Source organism: Gymnoscopelus microlampas, assembly GCF_963454915.1.
Source record: "Gymnoscopelus microlampas genome assembly, chromosome: 20".
In the NCBI taxonomy this organism is placed as follows: Eukaryota; Metazoa; Chordata; class Actinopteri; order Myctophiformes; family Myctophidae; genus Gymnoscopelus; species Gymnoscopelus microlampas.
Window position 1 is genome coordinate 34,632,142 of NC_139957.1, and position 18,890 is coordinate 34,651,031.

Genomic DNA, 18,890 nt, shown 5'->3' on the forward strand with positions numbered 1-18,890 from the left:
TTGAGTGGTTGTTATCTCACTTCACCACATCGCCAAAGGCAACACGTTCTCATCATACCCCGCCTACCCACCTCTGAGAGGTTCATGGGCAGGGCACAGTAGCAGTCACATGTCGGGGTCAGGCAACAGGAGGGGTATGGTGGTGTGGCGCTACTTCAAGACTCCCACCAGTTGTCTGCCCGCCTGGCGATCTTATGGCTGAGCCTGCATTATGAAATCACAGCAGCTGTTGTTTTGGTCGACCAAACCCCCCCAAACCAAATACACCAGGGGAGCAATGCTGTGGATGCAGATCTGATGGGCTCCTGACTCCATCGCCATCCTCCGCTCTGTGGTGGAAGACAGCGCTATACAGCAAGAGACCAAAGGCTCCATTAAGGGCCATCAAATATTCATCTGCCATGCGGCGTTGAGTCCATGATTCTATCCCCTTGACATCGCACGTCAAACCACCGAGAAAATTCACAACATCAATAGATATAAATGGCCTACCTACACACTGTGAAATCTGTAGTGTTCATTTAACTCCAAGAGTGTGCACATGGAACAGAATGGACCCACAAAGGGTCAATTTACAATGAGGATTTTACTGTGCATTGTATTGTACTGGAGTGTTGTATTGGAGTGCATTTATTTTACCATTTCAGAGTTAAATTAACATTCCGCGTTTTACTATGTACTGTGGCTGTAGCAGCAAAGACTTAAAAACATCTATGATGTTATTATCTCTGCCCTGATTGTAAATCATCAACCGGTGGAAAATGTAATTATTGATGAATACTGGTAGTTGTGACATCTCTATTTGAAAACTATAAATCACTGGAAAGGGGCTGGCACACTTGAAATTGGAATTAATGACATTGTCAAACTGCACCGACTACAGTCATTACTGAAAGGGGGTAATTATCCATCTTGCTCAAAGACCAACTGAATGAATGAACTTTTAATGGTGGGGGGCAGTCTGCCCTTTGACCTGCCCGTATTATGCAGTGTTAATAACAAACTAATGGCCTTGTGGCCATTAATGAGGAAAACAATGACATCACCGGGCTGTCCATAAGGATCAATATGTTGAGTTAACTCCAAACCGTCGGTAGAGCCTCCATCAATGAACGCAAGCAGGCCTATCTAGACTACGATAAGGTCTTAAATGTGTTTAGTGCTGCTGCTGGGGAGGTAATTGCCTTAGCAGGCTAGCAGGCTGGATGTAATGACATTAGCAACATGTTAACAACCACAGTGGAGCTTGAGTTGTCTACTCTCTGGAGTACCGTACCGCTGCATCTGTCAATTTATGATAAGCTGTGCTGTTATCCTATGGTGCTGTGTGGACTCTGAGCTGCTCTGTCGTTCTCTGAACTGACCTATGGTTATTAATGATTCATTAAACATTTATACCAGTGGTTCTCAAACTTTTTCATATCAACGACCCCCAAATTAATATTAATTTGGCCGCGGAGTGTGCCCGGACCCCCATCTGAAAATACTGTGTGCCAGGCAGGGACCCCCATACAAGATGTGTGTTGTTAAAATGTTTCAAGGAGTAAAAAAATACAGAAAAGAAAATAGCAGATCTACATGCTGATGCAGTGCTTTGAGATGGTTTTGATCCGTTATTTTCAAATAGCCAATGATGGTTAAAATGGTTAACCTGATTTTGAGGCTGCATTAACTAACTTTGAGAACCACTGCTGGCAGCCACAGAATATCACAATATCACAAGTACCTCTGTCAACTGAATGACATTATACTGCCTATACCAGTGGTTCTAAAAGTGGAGTCCGGGGACCTGCAGGTGCCCTTGAGGGGGTTCCAGGCGGTCGCCAGCAAAAGTAATTAATGCTATAGTATCACAATCATTTTAACCACTTTATCCAATTATATGTTCGTGCCCCGCATCTGCCTTTTTTGATTTTTTTTGCAAAATATTGAAAATGTTTTTGAGATGGGGGGGGTCCGCGGCCAAATATATATCAATGTGGGGGGTCCTCCTTAGCACGAAAAAGTTTTAGAACCACTGGCCTAATTCAGTGATTTGAAGGTTTCACTAGGGGGCAGTGTTGGTGCATTTTTTCATGTTTCCTCAGGCCGCTGTCTGGTGAGGTAATTTTCATTGTGAATCAGGGACATGAGTGGCTCATTGTTACTGTGAACAGCAAGGCAGCACACACACACGTCTGGATGAAACATTATACGCAGCTCCACCCCAGTACACTGCCCCCAGCTGAAGGGTCTCTCTCTCACCCCCCCCCCACAAACACAACACACACACACACACACACACACACACACACACACACACACACACACACACACACACACACACACACACACACACGCCACCAACTGAAACATTCAGTGTATTACAGAGGTCTTACATAACATCATGGTGTATCATATTGTTCTAATATAGGAACGGTTCATAGTTGAATATACAGTAGATCACGAGAAGTGTTAGTACTGGATTACTCAAATTGGTGAAATGTCACAAGGTCATGACAGCTCCAGCATGCAGGTCAACAATACGGTCATGTCTAGTCTACCTGTATAAAGGACCTTATGTAATGCAGCTATTTATCACACACCCAGCCTTTATTTGCTCTGGGTGAGGGGAGAGATGAAAGCACCAAGAGAGGAGGGTGTTAGCCAAGATTCGTTTTATAAAACAAAAGGGGGGAGGGGTTGACCCCCATTGGCCTGTCCAGCTCTGATCTAAGCTCTTGTTTTTGTGTGTCATTTAAACTTTATATTAGACTAATTAGCAAAATAATTAAAAAAATGTAATTGTGGTTTGCAGAATGGGTGAAAAAAAGACTTTAGAGTTACTGTCAATAGATGGTGTGTTTCCTGCCTGCTAAAATCAACTATGGGTTTCTGAGCTTTCAACAGCCCACCTCTGAGACGCAGAGCAAGTAGACGGAAATGATGCCATGTTATAATGACATATTACTATGAAGGAGTGACTTTTTTCTATCAATTACTCACCCTGTGAAGCCTTTAATAGGTGGAGAATTTTGTTTTTTGTCACATTCATTTACGGCGAATGAAGAATCCAAAACCGAGAGGAGAAAATGGAGAATTGAAAAAAATAGGGGGCCATGATTAACAACAGCAAAAGCCCAAGCCAGATTTCCCTCGTGGACAATAAAGTTTAAATTACCTTGACCTTGAAAACTGTACCACAAATATCTTAAATATTATAGTTCTCAGAGTATAATCCAGGTGTCTTGTATGGGTATGCCCAGGCGTGTTCCTCGCTCGTACATCATGACAGTTTGCACCGGAAGCGAATTAAAAAGTGAAATATTCTGCGAAAAAGCTGTGTTATTGAAGTAATGAGCATATGAGACACTTGGCTTATACTCTTATAGCTATGTTGGAGTTTATGAATTCATTTTTCAATGCAGTTTTGCTATAGTTAATATGACCCCCCATCTTTTCAATTCATCAAGTATTCCCTACTTTCTTCTCTCATTTTGGATTCTTCATTCACAGTAAAGGAATGCAACAAAAACTAAAATTCTAAATGTATTCAACGGGGTGAGAAAAAAAAAGTTATATTGTGGGTGAAGTACTCCTTTAAAATTATTGTTTTATTTGATGGCCTTCCTGACTTGGCATTTGGCCTTTGTGGCCTAAAGAAAATGGTCAAAACCAAAAGCTAAGTCAGCAGCTTGCAGAATCATCAAAGATCGTAGTCACCCCTGACCTCAACCACGGACTGTTCCAGCCACATGGAAAGTGGCTCTGCGGTCCAGTGGTGGAAAGTAACTAAGTACATTCAAGTACTGTACTTAAGTATAACTTTGAGGTATTTTTTACTTTACTGGAATATTTCCAATTTTCAATAATTGTACTTTTACTTCACTATCTCAAAGGCAAATATTGTACTTTTACTCTTTTACTTTGTAGATTTAGATTATTATTACAAAACATACATTAACCACTTCAGCCCTAAATACATTTCGGCTATTTGAAAATAAACAAAAAGAGTGCTTTTTCCACCACTGCTGCAGTCACAATGCTAATGCCAGTCATATCCAGATTTATTGGTCCCATATGCCATGCATCTCATTTAGATAGTAGGCTATGTTACTTAGAAAGACGCTAGGCTTGATGGCATTTGTTGACTTGGATACATGCCATTTTATACTTTGTAAATCACTCTGGATAAGAGCCACAGCTAATTGTAAATGGTCATACTGCAGATAGCTTCATGATGACCACAGGTAGGGGTGGGGATTCTTTTCAGTCAAGGTTATGGGTGGATGGATTCAGTTGTCTGTATATTATATCTATTATATTATGTTCTGATGTCCCACACACTCATTTATTCAGTCAACATTGGTCATACACGTCAGTCTGCCATATTACCAACACCGGAGAAAAAATATGGGTATACAGGAAGCACCTTCTCCTCCAACTAGATCAACTGCCTATAATGGAGGAGCTTGAGCAATATTTTGCAAGCTGCTTTGCCTTACACTTGGACAACCCCATAATCCTCAAGCCCCTGACCACCAGCCTGTGGACATGGCCCAAGCTGCCAAATATAAAAACAATGAGCTGACACTTATAGCCTAGATGTATATTGGCTTGTACTAATGGTTGGAATTGTACTTGTTTACTAAGGAAAAGCTTCCTCTAAACGTGAATCACAAAGCACAGCCAACTTCCAATAGGAAAACCTCTCTCTATGCCAGCGCCCCCCCCACCCCCCCACACACACAACTTGAATTTCCCCACAGGGATCAATAAAGGTTTATATTATCTATGTCTGTCATCAGAAAGCACATGGACCTCACTTTTAGTTTTCCTAGCCAGCCTGACTGCCCTTATTTGTTTAATCTATTTGCATCGCAAAGAGGATGCTGTTGCCTCTTTAGACAGCATTTGCAAGTGCATCTTCACAGAGGTAATGTAAATATGACTTTTGTGCACAGTATAGAGATAACTCTTTAGTGGACAGAGAGAAAGAAAGGCATTTTTTTATCATTTGTTACAGTAAATGTCTAAGCACAATATTTATCTTGTGAGATAAAATCATACATTATTTTACAGAATGCCATTCATGAACTCTGAAAGAATCCCGTATTTTTAAGTAGTTTTCAGTAAATAGTTCCACAAAACTATAGTATTCCACAAGATAAAAGTTGTCATAACAGTCTTTAGTCTGATACTCTAACACAAGATTTAGCAAGTTCATTGCTTAAATTCTACAACTCATAAAAGTGAATTGTTGTCTCAGTACGTAGTATGTGGTTACAGTATTAATGTGGGCAATCCAGCGTTGAGGGAATAAGATACTGTTCACAGGATTGCTAAAATGGGCTCAATGAGTAGGCTGTTGTATGAAATTTAACCACTTAAGTCCTATCCTATTTTAAAATTGGCTAATGGGAGGGCTGGCAGGCCATCGGGCGGACCACGGCCGCGTCACTCTGACTCAGACATAACCATAAACAATCCTGATACGCCCATATATAGGCATGTCACTATGACTCAGGCATAACCATAAACAAACCCAATATGCCCAGCAGTCTTTACTTTGGGGACCTTTAACATGAGCCAGTCATTGGAGCGTGTCCTATATGTTACAGGATTCCATTCCAGCAGATATTTAAAGTCCCATCAACTGCCTTAAAAATAAACAGGTACCAGTGTTTGTTTCGCCTGTCAGTCAAGGAAGGCCAACCCACTCTATCATACAGGATGCAGTGATGAGTCCTATAATGTTCACCAGATACAAATCGCAGAGCAGAATGATAAACTGTATCATACTAATTACATCAGGGATCTCTATATATGTGCATAAAAGGGACACAGGTAGACAGACAGATACACAGATCTCCATATATGGGCACAAAAGGAAACAAGTAGACAGGTACAACTGGTACTCTGACAAAGCCCCTGACACTATGACTCAGACATATTGGTTGGATCCGTGATGAGACGTAGGTGTGAACCTCTAGTAACTAGATTGTTTTTTTTTTTAAACGTTCAAACATTTTAATTAACTAGAGTCTAGTTAATTAAAATGTTTGAATGCTTTTTTTTTATGTTTGCGTGCAATGACAGGCCAAAAATAGGGACGCCAGGGTTGTAGTGGTCTGACACGTTTGCATAGATAACTATGTTAACTATGTTTACAAACACTGCCTAAACATTTTACCAGCCATGTTTTGCATGATGTGACTAGATACTATGCCAGCACAAAATTTCACACAAAAACAAAAAACTATCCGGCCCACACAAAATTTCATTTTGACCAATCAATTGACCTAAATTAGTTTGCCACCGCTGCCCTATAGCAAAATACTACAGACTATATAAACTGATTTTTTGTACAAGCATAGTGTACTGTTTTGTTTTTGTTTTTGCAGAGATGTGAAATTTTTAATCTGCCCCTTGGCCAGTTCCCACTTGTAAAAGAGACTCTGTCTCAATGTGTTTTACTGGTTAAATAAAGGTTAAATAAAAAATAAAACTGTAACTGTAAGTGCTGTTTCATGGACGTTGTTGTCAACAGGCTGTCAAATGTTATAGGCGTTTTCAGGCGTGTAGAATGGAAGGATATTGATTATATTCTGCTAAAACACTTGTGTGGATAGAGGTCATTTTCAGTTTAAAATGTGTTTAAAAATGAAAACCTATTTAGTGTGGATGTAGTGTGAGAGTAAGCTGCTCGACTGAGGTATGTTGCGTCGAAAGGCCTGCAGCCAATGTCACTGACATGAATGACATGCTATAAAAGTATAAGCTTTGTTCTTCACTCAAAAGTCTAGGAACTATTGACACTTTGTGCACAGTATGGACCTTAAGGACAGTCCCCCCCCCTCCATCCCATAAGTACATGATATAACCGCATACCAGAAAAGCCACAAAGGAGACATTGAAAGAGTTTATAGGTTGGACGTGTCTCATTTGCAAGGCAAATCAAATCTACATCAATGTTACATTTTCCAGCACCAGGAGTTATCTGTTATGTGATTCTAGCAGCTGCTCCGGAGACTGACCACATATACAAAATCAACTGTGTCAGGTAAGATTCCCTGGTGGGGTCTCTTCTATTATTATTATTATTGTTGTTATTGCTGTTTTTTATAATACACATTATTAATAATATTATCATTGTTATTATTAGAAATATTGTTGTTGTTATAATCCTATTCTATGTTGTCTTGGTTCACAGACTTAAGAATGGCTGAAAAGCATCATTGGACATTTATCCTGAATGCGGCAATTATTTCCGTTGTCCTCAGTGGGAGCTTATGTTTGCATTGTAAGGTTAAAATAACAAAGTCCAAACCAACTGTTAAAAGGTGCTGTAAGTGATATGTTTTGGTTAAAACAAAAGTTTATTGTTAAAACATGTAAGATATTCATTACGATAGTAATCACTGCTATAGTATAGTGTTCAGTCTCTCCATCCCTCCAGCTCTTTAGTAAACATAAATTACATTTTCAGGTGGGTTACAGATTTCATCCAGTCAGGACAGAGAACAGCACAAAGATCATTTATCAACTTGTCCTCCAGTTCCAAGTCTGTCTGCTTGTTTAATTGTTTCAATTCACTAATTTCACTTGTTCATCCTATGTCCTGTATGATTGTATGAAATTGCTATCCCGACCTGAAAATATATTTTCTGTTTACTAAAGAACTGGAGAGATCGGGGGGGGGGGGGGGGGGGGGGGGGGGGGGCTGTTATTAAACAAACACAATAGAGCTATTTGTCACTTATTTCAACAAATAATTATCACTTACAGCACATTTAATGTATTTATATAAAAGAGGTCAAGAAATGGCTGAAATACCTTGATGTTCATAAGGCATATCTTGATGCATAACTTAAATAGCAAAATCAAACATTTTAAGCATGTCTCATACTGGCTTAAGATAAGAATACATTTCATTAATTCAGAATTATGAATAATAATGATAATATGAGTATTTCACAAAACAGAATGCATTTGATTCACCATGAAGCAATTGAACAGTGTGTACTATGGATCGTTTGTACAGGCACAGATGACAACAACAGGCGCAGAATCATTCTGATGGCCGGTGGCTCGGTTCCAGCAAACTCTAGCGAACCCTGCTGCTCAGGTGAGCTTATTACACAGTAAAATCCTCAGTTCATTTAGTTCTGAGAGTTATTACATTTGTACACTCTCAGAGTTAACACTCAAAACATGTCAGTGTATTGTAATGAGGCTATCTCTGCGCGCGTGTGTGAGTGTGTGTGAGTGTGTGTGTGTGTGTGTGTGAGAGAGAGAGAGTGTGTATGTGAGTTACTCTGTTAGCATGTCTAATCAAATCACAACTCAAGACCCATGCAACTTCATATATCAGATATATACAATATAGATACAATATCTGACATATGGAGCAATTTGGTGGTCAAAGGTCAAGGTCAAGAAGGTCAATTATATTGATGGACATATTGTTGAACATGAGTTCTAAACAATCCATCATAGAAGGATGAGACTGGCTGCATTTGAGAGCTTGACTCGAGCGTTACCACTTCCCTGCCATATGACGTAAGATAGTGACGTAAAGATACATCAGTTCTTGTTGGGCATTTTACGTCTGGACTGTGCACACCTCTGAGATGCCGTTGTTTACGGTTTATACCAGGGGTCTTCAACAGGGGGTCCTCAGAGTTACTACAGGGGGTCCGCGAAATCTTTGTGTGGTATGATTTTTTTTTTACATTAACCACTTGAACCCTAGCATCCCTTTTCTGAGGACAACTTTAGCCAAAAATATCAGATCTACAAGCTCACAACGCCTCGCGCTGCGAGGCGTTGTGAGCTTGAAGAACTGATATTTTTGGCAAAGAGGTATAGGTGTAGAGGGAAAAAAGAGCAGACCAGGTAAACAAAAAAGGTTTAATCCGAAACACAATGTTATACTAAAGAGGGGGTCCCTGCTTCATCTCGCTCTCAGCTAGGGGGTCCTTGGCCTGAAAACGTTGAAGACCCCTGGTTTACACTATGTAGAGAATGACTCAAGTCTTGAATTGCAATGTCGTCAGTGAAGAATGATTTCAAAACATGTCTTCTTTTAGATGCGTGTAACTGCAGTGGGCATCTCTGTATGATATCTGCAAAGGACAACCAAACCGTACAGAAAGGTATACAGATACACTGCATTTAATAATTAATAGAGATGTTCTTCTTGTTCATAAGATATGCGTTGGAATCTACTTTGTATTTTCAGATGTTTGTGATCAAACATTTAGCATAAGCAAACATGGAAACAACTTCAACCTAACTCTAAATCAATCAGCAATGGACACAATTGAGTTCTATTTCTTTATGGGCCAAAATATGTCGTGCAAGCCATCGAAGTCCCTCAACAGCTCAGGTAGGAGTACAACACATCCTGTAGCACGTCCTTCATTTAACCACTTAAACCCTATACTTTGTTGACTCAGGCTCTATACTAGGCAGTGGTGTAAAGTAACTAAGTACATTTACTCAAGTACTGTACTTACGGTACTTTTACTTTACTGGAGTATTTCCAATTACTTTTACTTCTACTCCACTACATCCCAGAGGCAAATATTGCACTTTTACTCCACTACAATTATTTGAGAACTTTTGTTACAAGTTACTTTGCTGATATAAATTATTACATTATGAAACATACATTAACCACCTCAGCCCTATTTTATACCTAGGCTATTTGAAAATAGCCGATCTACAAGCTCACAGCGCGTCACATCGCAACGCGTTGTGAGCTTGTAGATCTGCTATTTTCAAACATTTTAGTACTTTTACTTTTGGTACTTTAAGTACATTTTGATACCAATTCTTTTGTACTTTTACTCAAGTAAATTCTTAATTCTGACTTGTAACAGAGTACTGCTACATTGCAGTATTGATACTTTTACTTAAGTAAAACATTTGAGTACTTTTTCCACCACTGATACTAGGCCCCCTCTTTTTACCATCTACACCAAATCTCTTGGATGATTAAACAGCCAATCTAAGCTAACAACGCCCCACAACGAGTATATGTTCAACTCATTAGTGCTAACTCTCTAGGATTTAGACAGTGGGGAGCTTTTTGATTGGACAGAGCACATTTTGGGCGATACTCGGTTATCAGTTGTACTGTTGACCTCAGTGACCCCTTGTCCAAACCACACTAGAACAATTTAAACACTTAGACCTTGTTTATGCTTTGCCCTATGATGGTGTCACACTGCAAAAACAGATCTACAAGCTCACAACGCACGAAAAAATGGCCTATATTGCCATACCCAAAATAGGGCATCAGGTCGAAAATGGTTAAAGAACATATGTATCATGCACAGAAACCGGACTTTTACTTGTAACAGAGTATTTCTACATTGCAGTATTGATACTTTTACTTAGTAAAGACCAAGTCCTAATGGTTGCCAGAGGCTGCAGCATGCAACTCAAGGCATGGGCACTACACTCATCTCATGTTTCACTCAAATGTTGCCATGGAGTGCCCTCTATTGGTGGTCTATTTTAGTGCACCTTCTGCCTTCTGCCTCTACAAGTATCAATACCCTATTGGAGAAATAGTCTGTTACAAGTGCAAGTTATGTATTCAAAATTGACTTGAGTAAAAGTAGAGAAGTATTGCCATCAAAATGTACTTAAAGTACAAAAAGTAAAAGTACTCATTATGCAGAGTGTCCCATTTATAAACATTTATAGAAATCCTTGTAGAGCTTGTAGATCGTCTATTTTCAAATTGCCAAAGTATATACATAGGTCTGAAGTAGTTTTGTAATAATAATCACAATCTACAAAGTAACTAGTAACTAAAGTGTTCAAATAATTGTAGTGGAGTAAAAGTACAATATTTGGCTTTGATATGTAGTGGAGTAGAAGTACAATTATTGAAAATTGTTAATACTCCAGTAAAGTAAAAATACCTCCACATTTTACTTAAGTAGAGTACTTGAGTAAATGTACTTAGTTACTTTGCACCACTGTTCAATTAACCATCTATACCTCCAATATCTACCATTGGATTTCAGATATTCTGATCCACCTGGAAAAACTAAACTGCACAGCTGAGGGTAAAACATTTACATTTTACCACCGCATATACTTCCACTGGTGCTAGTCATTTAGTTTAAACAGACTACTGCTACTGCTTTTTGCCAAGGTAACGGTCTAATTGTTGCTTTTTATGTGTTTAAGCTTATAAGAAAATCAATCCAAGCAATGAATGCAAAACAGTTTCACCCTATGATAATGAAGCATGTAAAGGTATTTCCACTTCTTCTTTCATACAATATTATCATAAACATTAAACCAGTCGAATGTGGCAACCAAATATTTGCGCGTGTGTGTGTGCGTGCGTGCATCCGTGCATCCGTGCGTCCGCGCGCGTGTGTGTGTGTGTGTGTGTGTGTGTGTGTGTGTGTGTGTGTGTGTGTGTGTGTGTGTGTGTGTGTATTTGTGTGTGTGTGTGTGTGCGCCTGCGTGTGTTTTAATGTGCAGGTAAAAGCCCAACAGATTTCATCTTGTCCGTCCGCTCTGACAATTCTACAAATTGTGTTACCTGTAAGAACCCTGTGACGAAGCCTGAAAGGAATTTGACTCTGCCCTGTCCACCCGCACTCAGCAGCAACGGGGCCATCAGTGCAGAAGGGGCAACGTGAGTATTCAGGTTATAGTTTAGAATGACTTATACATGGAAACAGCTAGCGGTACTCACACATGTGACTGCAGAGGGCTTCGTTGCGTAGGCTGGGGTTGGCAACAGGGGCTGGTTTACCACAGGGGTTGGTTTGCCACAGGCAGGGGTTGATTGGCGACAGAGGTTGGTTGGCAACACGGGCTGGTTGGCACACAGCTATTTCTGGGTCCTTTGAAGGTCACAGAAACAAAAATGTAACATAAAAAGATTAGTTTTCTTTGCCTGCACTCATCTAATATGTTAAAACATGAAAGCCACTGTACATTTCAGGGTTTTTTTTAAATCCAGTTTTCATAGCATCGAAAGGGACCTTTGTAAGTAGAACATTTTAACATTGTGCCAACTAACCCCAAGATGGTGTCAGCTGGCACAAATGCACAACTTGATTTTAATCACAAATCACCTACTTTTAGAAAGGATTTGTGCACATTAAACATGTATCTATAGCTGAGACCTTAACCTTTCATTTACTGCTGGTGACGGTCAGAATATTATAACATGAATTATGGCAGAGAAATATGGCATAGAGTGAATAGTGTGCCAACCAGCCCCGGTCGACCGTCTCACTCAGTCTGCAGGAGTACAATTGTATGAAGTATCAAGATGTCCTACAAAGAATTTAGGGGTATTAAATGCTTATTCTTGTATTCCCATTGCAGAGAGTTGGTAAATAGTCTCTCCTCCTTGATGGACAAGATGGGCAATGACTCCACTGCCAGCATCACAGTGGGCACAATCAAAGGAGTGTTCAAAAAACTGCCCAAAATCAATCAAACAGACACAAACATTGCCTTTTCACCGGGTGAAGATATGAGTGTATGTCAATTATTAAACACTTAAACCCTACATACTTATAGTGAAAGTAGCTACTGCCCTAATTATTTACAAGAGCTAGTAGATTAATGAAGAATGTGCCCCATATCTACTCTTTATTTGTAGTTTCTTGACAGTATAAATGTCAATGGCATCCAAAGATCTGTGCGGATTTCTCAAGAAGCTAGTACCATGGCAGTGAGGGGAAATGGATCGTTTGTTGGTGTTCTTCTTTTTCAAAACATGGCCCAGGTAATGTAGCTACACATTACATAGTATGTAACTAGCAACACATTAAATAGAATGTAACACACAGTGAAATCCTCAGTGTTATTTTAACTCTGGCAGAGTAAATATGGACATGCAAGGGTCCCTTTTTGAAGTTAAATGAACTCTGATGACTTAATATGCAATAGGCAATAATATTACTATCATATATAATATACTGTAGCTCATTACTTTAACAAACTGGATAGAGTAACTATGTCAAGTAACACGTTACTTTCAATAGCTCTGTTAAGCTAAATGCACTCTATTATGCACACTAATAACTACATTTGGCTACCATTCACTACAGCTTTTATTCTATTTTTCAAAAATTAAACACTGCACTGTTTTTGCTAAAGTATTTTACTTGGCAAATACCTATTTGTAATGTAACTTAATTGGAATTAATATATAATGCATTACATTTTTAAATTAACTTCACCATCACTGCACAGCATTCTTATCATCGTATGTATTATGTACAAGCAGGCCTCATAACATTATATATAATGTTGGAATTCCAGTGATCATATACAAATATTGACATATAGAGTAGCTGTCGTTGGTTATGAAACCTTCTTTCTGTCCTGTATGAACATTATGACTGTTAACAGGATGAGAAGAAAAGCATAGTTCTGAAAAATGAAGTGTTGGCGATCCACATGGGAGCTGAAATAGCCAATCTTTCTGATACCATCGATATGCATTTCAGAAACGTGGACACGGTAACAAAGATTCATTTGAATATACTAACGGGATGATTCGCTTGAAATCAGGGTCAGAATAAGACAGTAGCTCATGTCTATTTCCCTTTCATTCAAATGCAGAAGGAAGCCAACGCCTCTTGCAATTCCTGGAATGGCATAGGTAAGTAGTATATCACAAAAATCTGTCTGCTGTTTTCTTTTAATTTACTGATCCGACCTAGTGCTTGCCTGGGCAATATAACAATATTGACATAATATCGACATCTTCATATGAGTCTATAGACATTTTATGGTATTTGGGATATCATATTATCGTGATAATAGATAAGATCATAAGTGTTGTCTTTTTCTGGTTTTAAGGCTGCATTACAATTAATGTAATTTTCTGAATGTTCTAGCACCTGTTCTATTATTTTCCTTTACCCACCTAGTTATAGGCATTATTACTGAACATTTTATTATCAAAAATCAAATTGTGTAACATATTTTGTTAAAGCACCAATAGTCATCACCTCAATATCAATATTGTGGCGTTTGGTACAAAGAACAAAAAGAAAAAGTGTGATATTAGATTTTGTCCTTGTCGCCCAGCCTTAATCTGAACAAACAAAAGCAAAGCATTTATGAATATAACTTGCCCACCATTTACACCTGTCTACATGGGGGAAAGATGTACCTTTCAATCAGCTTGTAACTCTTTCTTACAGGAAAACTACCTAATTGGACGACAGAGGGTTGTGAGACCAAGGAGAGCAATGGCGTCATTACATGCGAATGCACCCATCTGACATTCTTTGCTATACTGATGGTGTGACTCACTTTCTATTCTTGCTTGTGTCCCACAAAACAAATCTGTTGAGAACTGACTCACTGCCTTATCTTATAGCATATAACGGCAGGAAAGGAAGGAAATACTAAAGCGTTTGCATTTCTGGGTGTCCATGTTGAAAGAAAGCTCAAATCCATCAAAAATCAACTATAATACACTAACACTTAACTAAACTAAACTAAACTAATCCCTGACTTGGATATCTTCCTTTGTTCTTGTCATGCACAAAACATACAGTCACCCTTGCCAGGAAACTTGAGTTCTTCAGATTTGACATCTCTGACGTACATCACAAACATTGGCTGTGGTTTGTCCATGTTCTTCCTGCTGATGGCGCTCTTCATGCAGACGGCTCTCAGGTATGAAAATGACATAGAAGCAGTCTATGAATTTGAGCCTTTTGTTTGTGACTAAAGCCCCTTGCACGCTCCCTTGCACATACTCCGAAATTGCCATCTGACGAGTGGCAGCGACAGTGCGCTACACAAGCTCATCATAACGTGTTATGATGTGACTTGTTGTGAGCTTGTAGATCAGCAATGTTTTTGGTGTAAGCATATAGTATTAAGCATAATAGGCCTAGTCTCTTTTTGCCAATAATCACTTGCCCCAATAATGGACACGAGCATGTGGTTATCAACTGCTTGATCCCACAGGAGAGAGAAAAGGAGCCTCGCAGACAAAATCCTGAGCAACCTTTTCGCCGCCATGCTGCTGCTGAACCTGTCCTTCATCGTCAACGAGTCCGTCGCCAACCTGGGCAACTTCGGCGCATGTGTTGCCATGGCGGCGGCGATGCACTACGCCATGCTAGCAACCATGTCCTGGTTCTTTGTGCAGGCCCTGCACTTGTTCATACAACTTAAGAAACCGAACGCTAGCATCAGAAAGTACATGTTGAAGATCTGTGTAACTGGATGGGGTGAGACTGAGAGTAACGCTGAAACTATGTGTTCATATTCTATCTACTCCTATGCAGAACTGTCTGGCATTAGTGTCAACTAACTGTGTTCTCCTCACTTTAGTGACTCCTGCTCTAGTGGTGATACCCATGATCATCGTGGGGAAATATGACTTGCTGGCCATCAACACAGATGACGGAAATTCAGTGAAAATGCAAGAAATACATTTATTATATTTCTTTTAACGTTTTTTTCCCTCAAAAACATGATTCTAAATGCATCCTTATACTTACCATACACAGTACAATCCTTTGTTGATATATCTCATAGAGTGTACACATGGGGTCCATTTGAGTCCATGCCACAGAGTGGGTGTACAATGTATGAACTATAATGTACCATGTATGAACTATAATTTCCTGTGTGCTAATGTCCAGGTGCTGGATCACAGATGTCAGCGTCTTCCAGGCGGTGAACCTGGGCTATTATGCGGTGGTGTTCATCTTCACCTCCTTCACCTTCATCGTGGTTGTGAGACACATCGTGCCCCTGAAGTCCGAGACAGACAGTCAGGGAGCCAGCTCCATCAAGAAGAAGACCTTCTCCATCCTGAGCCTGCTGTTTCTGCTGGGAGTCACCTGGGTCTTCGCTTTCATCAGCTACGGACCCCTGGTCATTCCCTCATATTACATCTTCACTATCCTCAACAGCTTCCAAGGTAGGCTCCGGTCTCATAGGTGGCAAACGTGTGCCCATAACGGTACACGAGTCGAATAGAATGGTGAAATTAAAATACTAACTACAGTAAAACAGTAGAATACACTGTTATTTGAACTGTATGGCAGGGTGAAAAGACAAAATCTATGTACAATAGATATTTCTATTTTTGCTGAATAATCATCAGTAATGCCTATCCAATAATTAAGTCAGCAAAGGCAAATAATAGAACAGCTAGAACAGGTAAGTGAGGTAAGCCAGGAAAATACAACACGTATGCCATATCACTATCTAACAATATCACTATCTAACAAATATGACTTTGTTGTGACGTTTCCAGGATTCTTCCTGTTCCTGTACTACTACAACACCAGGAAGACCATCACGGACAGCTCTGAAAGCAGCAGCAACACTGGAGTTACTTCAAGTTCAAACCCCTACTACGCTAGTAAAAGTTCTGTTTGTAAAACAGAGTAGACTGTTTGTTTACAGTGTCACAGTTAATTGTGCCCTGTGTATAATACTTTATTACACCTATCTGTCTTCGTATAGCCGACCCATTTTCTCTACAAAAGGTCTCAAATCAATGTAGCACAACGTAGCACAAGGTGGCAGTATTGTTTCTTCTACAGAGAGGTACCATTATGTTCAACAAAAAAACTACTCTGATCTCTCCCTCTCCCCCCCTCCCCCCTCTCTCTCTCCCCCTCTCCCTCTCCCTCCCAAAGCTTTGAATTCTGAATGAATGTTCTGGCGTGAGGCGGTTGAACCTCAATGAAAGAGAGCCCATACGAGCGAAGCTCTGACAGAGTGACAGAGATCATCACCCTGTTATCTCTGCTGTCTCACCCAACGGAAGCCCTCTCTGACTCACTGCAGAAAACCGTGGGAGAATGCTGTGATTCATCACAGTCTTCCGAAATCTAAAATTTCAGTCACGCATTGGAATAAGGACGGTAAATGTAAAAAAAAAAAAGAGGGAAAAAAAGGAGAAAAAAAGGAAAACATTTACTTCATGATGACTAGTGTGGTTGACAAGTGGTTTGACGACAACAAAAGAACACGAACGCAGCCAGGAGATGTGGCAGGAAAAGCATGTCTTTTTCACACAGAGTGCTGGGGTGGGGGTTAGCTAACTTGCGCTTTGCGTGACTGCAGATAATTACCTTGTACCTACAGAGAGCAGTATCCACTGAGCTGGGGCCTTAATAGGCAGACAAGAAATGAGCTCATGGCTACCTATAGTGATAAGAAGCTCAACATGTCACAATGTTGTAATGTCTTATATAATGTCTTATATATATTTACATATATTGTCTACCTGTATTTAATTGTGTATTTAAGCTTAATTAAAAAATAAATTTAAAAAATGACTTATCTACCTACCTATCTATCTTTGAGATGAGCTGTATTTTCTATGTACGTAGGTAACATGACACGTGTCGCTCAAATAATCCTCAACAAAAGCCATCATGTTAAAGATCTTACCAGTCTCCTTCTCCTTTTATTCATTTGGTTTAAAAACCACAATACTGCAGTCTAGAAGACTGACTCAAAGTCAAAACCATAAAAGACATAAAGCAGCGATTCTCAACCTGTAGGGCAGGGCTCACTGGTGGGCCCCCAAATAATTGGCAATACACTACAAGTTTGTTGATAAATATACTGTAAAAAATCTTTGAAAAATGAGTTTGGGAACTTATACTACTATATAGTAACCCTGATCCATCCAAGCTGGAACACAATCGATTGATTGATTGATCATTAGAATGAACAAAATTAACCTACCCATTTGACCACTTAACATGGCAGCCGGAAGTGGTCCGATGAGATGGGCTGCGAACTTAGGTTTCTATGTCAGTGGTGCTCAAACTTTTTCATGTCAAGGACCCCCATCTCAAAATATTTTCTTCCAGGGACCCCAGAAGCAAAGATTTGAGTTACAAACGTTTGCTATAAAAAAAATATATATTCATAGGTTTGCACAAATGTTGCATTGATTTTTCAAAAATAGCAGATCTACAAGCTCATAGCGTGGCACTCGGTGCCGTGCTATGAGCTTGTATATCTGCTATTTTTGAATAGCCAAAGTGTAAAATTATGTTTTTTAGCTCAAATTTAAAAATGACACAGATGCGTTCCAGGTCTTAATGGGTTAAGTTACTGTTGAAGCTCAAAATAACATTACACGAATTTCACTGCTTGCAATGTTAATGGCCATAGCTGAATGGGTAGAGAGGTCGCCTGGGAAACAAAGGTCCTAGATTCGATTTACGGCCCCGGATATGTGTCGAGGTGTTAGCACTTAGCCCTTAACTGCTCCGCCCCCCCCCCCCCCCATCCCGAACGATCGATATACCACCTGAGCAGCCATCAGCTGGGTGAAGCTGAAACTGAATTCCCCGCTGCGGGATTAATAAGTTCTACATTACATCATTGAAGTTGCTACAGCTGTGTCATACACGTGAAAAACAATAAAACAATCAGGTTGTCTGTACTCGTTATGCAGTTATCTCATGATCTCATTTGTTTGGCAAGGTGATGTGTCCCCATCACACAAATGTGCATCAGTTTTATGTATCAAACTGACATCTGTTGTGGCACGTGTTGAACCAGAGCAGGACTGTGTGTGTGTGTGTGTGTGTGTGTGTGTGTGTGTGTGTGTGTGTGTGTGTGTGTGTGTGTGTGTGTGTGTGTGTGTGTGTGTGTGTGTGTGTGTGTGTGTGTGTGTGGAAGTGGTGCCAGCTGAAGTTCGTATGCTCAATATCTCTACCTGACCAAGGGCAGATTCCCTCTGGATGAGCAGTAGATATGTTTAGTTTCCCATACGGAAGACCCGCGTTCGAGTTCCCGGGTGTTACAGAGCCCCAAACTATAGGCCATACAAGCTCACACCGTCTTACGACAAAGTATAAATCAGGCTTCAGTGTTTGAGTGTCCAGACTGAGATCTTTATAAATCAA

At 39.9% G+C, this 18,890-nt stretch overlaps 1 protein-coding gene across 1 annotated transcript; it reads left to right on the forward strand.

Moving 5' to 3' along the window:
* The first annotated feature begins 7,018 nt into the window (after window positions 1-7,018).
* On the forward strand, window positions 7,019-16,560 carry LOC311035763 (adhesion G-protein coupled receptor G5-like). The gene is made up of 18 exons (XM_084044185.1): window positions 7,019-7,042; window positions 7,193-7,282; window positions 8,024-8,107; window positions 9,072-9,137; window positions 9,224-9,370; window positions 11,025-11,066; window positions 11,191-11,259; window positions 11,494-11,650; window positions 12,352-12,508; window positions 12,632-12,757; window positions 13,387-13,497; window positions 13,600-13,639; window positions 14,187-14,287; window positions 14,546-14,667; window positions 14,965-15,230; window positions 15,334-15,424; window positions 15,648-15,928; window positions 16,268-16,560. Exons 2-18 carry the CDS (start codon window positions 7,201-7,203, stop codon window positions 16,402-16,404), a joined length of 2,079 nt encoding a protein of 692 aa, XP_083900311.1. The 5' UTR covers window positions 7,019-7,042; window positions 7,193-7,200; the 3' UTR covers window positions 16,405-16,560.
* The last annotated feature ends 2,330 nt before the right edge of the window (window positions 16,561-18,890 follow it).

What these genes read in the sequence shown, in the direction of transcription:
- LOC311035763 (XM_084044185.1), top strand. Translation starts at nt 7,201, where the DNA reads ATGGCTGAAAAGCATCATTGGACATTTATCCTGAATGCGGCAATTATT. An exon ending in CATTCTTTGCTATACTGATG is followed by an intron (nt 14,288 to 14,545) that starts GTGTGACTCACT and finishes CAAAACATACAG; the next exon opens with TCACCCTTGCCAGGAAACTT. An exon ending in GATCTGTGTAACTGGATGGG is followed by an intron (nt 15,231 to 15,333) that starts GTGAGACTGAGA and finishes TCCTCACTTTAG; the next exon opens with TGACTCCTGCTCTAGTGGTG.